Here is a 6,537-nt window from a genome sequence, read left to right on the forward strand (position 1 = left end):
GTATTGCAAAATATAAAGGAAGTAATAAACAATAAGAGTGGGAGGCAATTAAATACGAAAAGTATTTAATTTTTACACATGTCATTATTTAGAGAGAAACGCATTATTTAATAAAACATGTGAACAAAATAAAATGCACCCTTTTTCAACTGCAAAACTAATTCTATTCAACGGGGGAACTGGATTTATAAGGTACTTTTAACTACATTGCATTTACTGTATTTTAAACACATTACATGTTGCAGGGTTGTTTTTAAAATATATAACTAACTAAGTTAGTAATAACCAGGGAAAGTTTTTATGGTGCGTCGTCATGAGACGTTTCAGACTAATGAATTTGTCATAGATTTCTTAGAACGCATTTTACCCATAAGAGCATGATTTGGCTTTGTCACATGTTTATATTTCAATTTTTTTAGAGGATATAATACTTTTTCAATATTAAAAAACATCAAATAATATTCTTCGAGGAACGAAAAAATACCATAATACTGCGGGCTCTACAAGCTTAATTCCATGTTTCTAGATTCAATATTATAGAAAATTTCAAAAGTACCTTTTGAAGAACGTAAAAGTACCAAAAATATGTTTGATTTCTAAAAATTGCAAATTTGTTCTCATAGACTATATATGAATTTCATATAGATTTTCAAATACATATATTCAAACCCGTTTATAACAAACTCCAGGGTACCAGACAAATTGGTTTGTTATATGCAAAGTTCGTAATAAGACGAGTGAAGTTTTTGTAGTTTCAAATATAAAGTTGCATTTTATGAAATTAAAAGAATATAATTAAATATTTATTTAATATTCTTTACAAAAAACACTATTGGGTGTTCATATATATATTTTAAAAAAAATAAGTTTTTTTTTTAATAAAGCTAAATACTTTCCTATAATTTCAGCACATATTTTCGAAGTTCCGTATAAAAAAAGGAACGATTTATGAAATTGTATTTGAGGGACAGAAAAAGCAGTTCGTTTTAGCCGAGGATTCGTAATAAACAAGTTCGTTATAACAGATATCTTTTGTATGAAAATAGTAACAAAAATATAGGAACTTGTAAAAGTGTTTGTAATAACCGAGAATTCGTTATAACCGAGTTCGCTCTAAGAAAGTTTGACTGCATTTACATCAATTTAAAGGTCTTTGCTTACATGTTATTTAAAACACACACAAAAATTCTAAAGTTTACATGTTACAGAAACACCGAAAATACACCTACTTAAAATTACCTAAAACCGTTTCATAGAATGAAAACTTACTTTAGGTTCAGAAGAAGTATTTGTGTATTTTGGTAATTTGATAGCTTAAAAAATGTGTAACCAGTTTTTAGATCGTTTTATCTGAAGGGAAAAACAGATATATATGTATATTCGAGTCATAACTTTTTCAGAGGATAACTTTAGATGCTTGCAACATAAGTACAGGTTAAGTTAGAGTGATAAAAGAATGCATACCACATCAAATCCGAAAAAATACACCTAGACCAAAATCGGGACTGGAAACAATGAAAAAAAATTGTTCTCTGTTCCCAACATTCAAAAACTCAGTTTTCTCAGAATTTTCCAATCAGTGTTAGTGAGGAATGTTATTTCCGGAATAAAATCACATCTAATATACTTGGATCTAATTTCGACGAATGTCTGGCAAAGAAAGTGCGCCGGAGTTTCACTGTTATCTCCACATTATCTACACTCGTCTGAATCCACACATTTAATTTTGTATAGATTTGCTCGTAATCCTGTGTGTCTAGATGGTTCTACCCACCGTTTCATTATTACATTAGGCCTTATGTTATTCTCTCATCCAAATTTTTAATTCAGCATTAGTTGCGTCGAATTGTCTTTATCAGGTTAACTACATCAAGCTCCGTACCCTTTAAAGCTATTTCATGATGTAAACCTGACCTTTTGGAGAGTATTCAGTTAAAGCTAGAGTAACATCTCGGCTGAGTCTAGTTCAAGGCCATAATCAGAGCCCCCTCAGCACATCACAAGTAATTTGCTTCCCTTTAAAAATACTACGACATCGTACACATACCAAACAGGTCTAAGTCCTTTCTCGGTTAGGGTCCTTAGGATACTATCAATGGTGGTTTACCCATATGTTTTTTAGCATAGGTTGATCCATTTACGAATTGAATAATGGTATCAGTGTGTACGTTATTGAGGGCACCTTCAATGTCAATTTTATACAATTTGCTATCGAAAGATTCACCTATGTAGTGGACAACTTCGTTTAAAGCGGCATCGTTTGTCGACACATTTATGTTTATGTTTGAAACTTTTTGAAGGGCTGGTCTAATGTACAATATTGTACAAACATGTATGACTGTTTGGTCATGTGTATTGATGATTCTTTGTCTGCTGCTAAAAGTAATATATGTACATATGTATGTATATGTACATAGGTAAAAACGTATTCACTTTTATATATATAAATATATTTTTCGGTATAAAAAGAAATGTTCAAATGTGAACCTAATTTTATTATAATAAACTCTAATTTATTTATTTCAATTAGAATTTCTTAACAATTATATTAACCAAATTTCAATAATAATGTATTTATGTTTGTTTAATAAATATTTTTACATATCAACATATAAATACATATTTATAGAAACATTTCCAACACATTCTCATAATCATACACAGAGTTTTCTCTAGGTGCAGACCAGACAAAATCTAAACATTTTTCATTTATTACATAAAAATTGTGTGTTTATTTCTGTAGCCAGACACAATTTTGTTTTTAAAAATACTTTTCTTGTTTTAACATTTCATAAGTTTTCAGCACAAATTTTTTATTTTTTTTTTTTCATTTGTAAATTATTGTTTTTATTTTATTTTTACTTTCTTTCACTTACACCCAAACTCTGCAGCGATGGGAAGCGTTTTTTTAATGGATTCAACATTTATATTTTCAATTCCTTAAAACGTTAAAAATTCGTTTTTTTAATATTAAAGAAATTTTTATTTAATTTTTGTAATAATTTTATTTTTATAAATTTCTTTTCTTTTTCACATTAATAATAAAATTTCGTTTTTTTATTTTCGTTCTCGACAAAACATACACCAGTCGATTTCAGTGGATTCGTAATATTAAACATTAAATTCTAGCAAACATTTCTTTGGGGAATGAACTAGTAAATTAGCCAAACAATTGTAGTATTTGCTCTTAAGAATTTTTTTCAAAGAGTTTTTTCAGCGTTAGAAGAGATAACCAATATTAGATGAAAATTCTCTTGATTTTGAGTTATTTTTAAATATTCTCGAAATAGTCTGGTGCAAAAGATTTATTAGCTACAAACTTGAATAATTTTAAAACTAGTGGCTGTTTGTTGAACTTTTGCAAAAAAATATCGATAATAATACTTTATTTTAATAATACTTTATAATAATACTTTATAAATAAATACTTTATAAATACTTTATTTTAAAGATTTTCATAAAATATACTTTTTTACTAAATTTACTGCCTAAGTCATTTGCTACTACTTATCATTTATTCCCCTAAGTCATTTGCTACTACTTATCATTGATTAATTCAATATTTAATATGAGAGAACGACCTACAATTTATATTGCCATTTTAAAAATATTCGAATATTCTCTTTTTGTTGGATTTCTGATTCAAAATTATATTTTTTAAAATTATGTTAAATAAAATTTTGTTCTCTTTTGCAGTTTGATCATAAGTAATTTATAAAATTTTGTACACAATTTTCTTTCATTTTGAAAAGAGAATATGACTTTTAATATAAATATTTTATTTTAATAATATGAGAGGGAATAAAAGTAAAGAACTAATAAAAATGACCAAAAAATTCACAGTTGTCTTATAAATATCTATACTCTGGGTGAAGCACTCAGCTGCTTTAATAATTTCTTTAGAAGAGAATTTAAATCTAAAGGATTCAAAAAGTACCTCTTGAAGAACGAAAAGTACCAAAAAACCCTTTATAGAAATTTGCAAAACGAAAAAATACTAAAAGGTCCTCTTTTATGGGTTTAATATTAGGTTCCATTTTGTATAAAATTCATAAAGTATCTTTTAAAGGAATCCCATTTATAAATTCTCATTTAATAACTATCGTAACGAAAAATTACCATAAAGTTCTCTCTAACAGAATCTTATTCAATAAGGATCCCTGTGTAAAGTTCTCTCTAACAGAATCTTATTCAATTTTATATGGTTTGTCTTTATATTATCGAAAATTCAAAAAAGTACCATTTGAAGAACGAAAAAGTACCAAACAATTTTCTCTTATACATTCTTATTTAATGAGGTTAAAATTAAAAAAAGATATATACATTAAAACGATGAAAACTGGACCAAATTCATCCATTATGAAAAATATTAACAAAAAATAATTTGTGAAAATTTTGTGCGCAAATTAAAACATGTTTACAAAATTCTTAAAATTATTATTAAAACAATGTTATAATTGTTAAGAGTAGATGCTGATGTACTCAAAATAGTGTTTAAGATAATAAAAAAAAAAAATACTGTTCTATCACCCTTTTAGAAAATATTCGAATTTCCAAAAAAATCTCCTCATAGGATATACATAATCAAAAATAAGTATAGTCCGAATTATAATCAAGTCTTTATGTCAGACTATAGTCTAGTCCATATGCCATTTCTATATGGGATGTAGACTATAGCAAGTCCTATATTTAACTGATGTCTACTGTTATATGGATTTTTACAAAAATAACAATATAAATTTAAAACATAATAATGTTACAATGAAATGAAATTCGAAGTTAATGTCATACAAAAGTTCAACAAACTTTTAAATATCATACATTACAACAAAAAATATGATTAAGACCGTCTACTGAAAACTTTGGTGGAAATACAAAAAAGAATTTCTTTAAAAACATACACACAACCCCAAACGAAGTCATATTGTTCGTTTAGACGGTATATTTTTCTTTGAAAATCGAATTTAACGTCTTTAAACATTAAATTAGAACACAAACAATAACAACATAAAAACCATAACATTGGGAGCAAAAATATGTATATATGTATGTGTGTATGAATAACAGGACACATATTTACATAAATTGTTAACAGAGTAGTCCTTTTTATTTCACTCTCATTCACTTTTCACCAACAACCACTCCGAAGTAAAAAAAAAACAAACCTCAACACGCACTCTGTTAGTTTAACAGCAAAAAATATGAAAATTTCAAATTGTATCCTTTAAAATTAAACGGCCACTAACTCTCATGCACACACACACACTCTCACGCAACCATACAAACACAAAAAAGTTTTGTATGTTGTTTAAGGATTACGTCATTTTCACGAGAAAACAGTTATTTTAACTGGATGGATGGATGTATATTTGTGAGGCATAAACACCCTAAGATCCCACCTCAGCGAACTTTAGATACATACAAACAAAACGTTATAGACGCCCAAATGAAAAGGGAAATAGAATGGAAACAAGGGGCCAGAACAAAGGATGTTGGATTTTTAATCCATAAATTACATCATCAAGATTGAAAATATGCTGATACAGGTTCATTTGAAAAGAAATATGTCATTCTATTGCTCATAGCCTATAACGTGTATGATTAAGTGATTATTACCGAGCTTTGATGACCACTTGGACAATGTTCATGTTTGCCGCCAGTAGACGTGTGCTTTCCTTGGCCATGGTGATGATGATGTTGTTGTTGATGTTGCAACATCTGCTGTTGCTGCTGTTGATAATGTGAATAAAATCCTCCAGTGGCTGGCGGAGATGATAGCTGTGACGGTGGACTCTGATGGTGAGCATGATGTGATGACTGCTGCTGTTGATGATGATGCTGCTGATGATGCTGGTGATTGTGAGTTGTTGGTGGCGATGGCATATTATGGCCACTGTGAGGCAAATGTGATGTATGCTGAAGTCCCACTTGATGGGCATGATGATGCGGAACATGACCCTGGGATGCCTCTAATAAAGTCGGTTGTATATGAGTAACAAATTGAGCCATTTTGTTTTTCGACTTTTTTAAGTTATTTTAAAAAAATAATTATACTTTTTATTTCAAATTTATATATTTCAAGGCAATTTAACTTTTAAATCAAAATTTTCACAAATATTTTCTTTTACACCAATATATTAAATTCACCATTTATTTTAAATTTATTTCTTTAATTTAATAAAATATTTATTTTATTTTTTTAATAACTTCAATTTTTTTATTTTTGTATGTATGCATAAATTTTTAAAAAATGAACGTATTAAATAAAAAACTTATTATCCATTTTTTTGCACAATATGTATTAAAATTTAAATTTAATTTGATTTTTTTATTTTTTGTATGGAACAGAATGTGTATAAGTATTAAGTTGCTGGTTTTAAATTGTTGGTATACTAAAAAACAAAAAAAAAATACACAGAAATTTTCCAAGTGGAAATATTTTCACCAACTTTTTTGTTGTTTTTTTCCTCACAATTTAACTAACACTAACACTCGTCTAGTGTTTTTGCAATTTCTTTTGATTTTTCCCCGGGAAAC

At 27.9% G+C, this 6,537-nt stretch overlaps 1 protein-coding gene across 7 annotated transcripts in view; it reads right to left on the minus strand.

The window, feature by feature from the left end:
• The window catches only part of LOC111676593 (ankyrin-3), a 96,610-nt gene extending 90,579 nt beyond the window's left edge, over positions 1-6,031 (minus strand). For 5 of the 7 annotated variants that reach the window (XM_023437544.2, XM_046953258.1, XM_046953257.1 and 2 more), the window contains exon 1: positions 2,877-3,121. In XM_023437544.2, the coding sequence (XP_023293312.2) occupies positions 2,877-2,924 (48 nt within the window). In that variant the 5' untranslated portion in view covers positions 2,925-3,121. Of the gene's footprint in view, positions 1-2,876; positions 3,122-5,616 lie in introns of those variants that run through there. The other 2 variants (XM_046953261.1, XM_023437547.2) reach the window with 2 other exon arrangements.
• Positions 6,032-6,537: the final 506 nt, after the last annotated feature.

The sequence above is a fragment of the Lucilia cuprina genome, chromosome 5 (genome assembly GCF_022045245.1).
Source record: "Lucilia cuprina isolate Lc7/37 chromosome 5, ASM2204524v1, whole genome shotgun sequence".
In the NCBI taxonomy this organism is placed as follows: domain Eukaryota; kingdom Metazoa; phylum Arthropoda; class Insecta; order Diptera; family Calliphoridae; genus Lucilia; species Lucilia cuprina.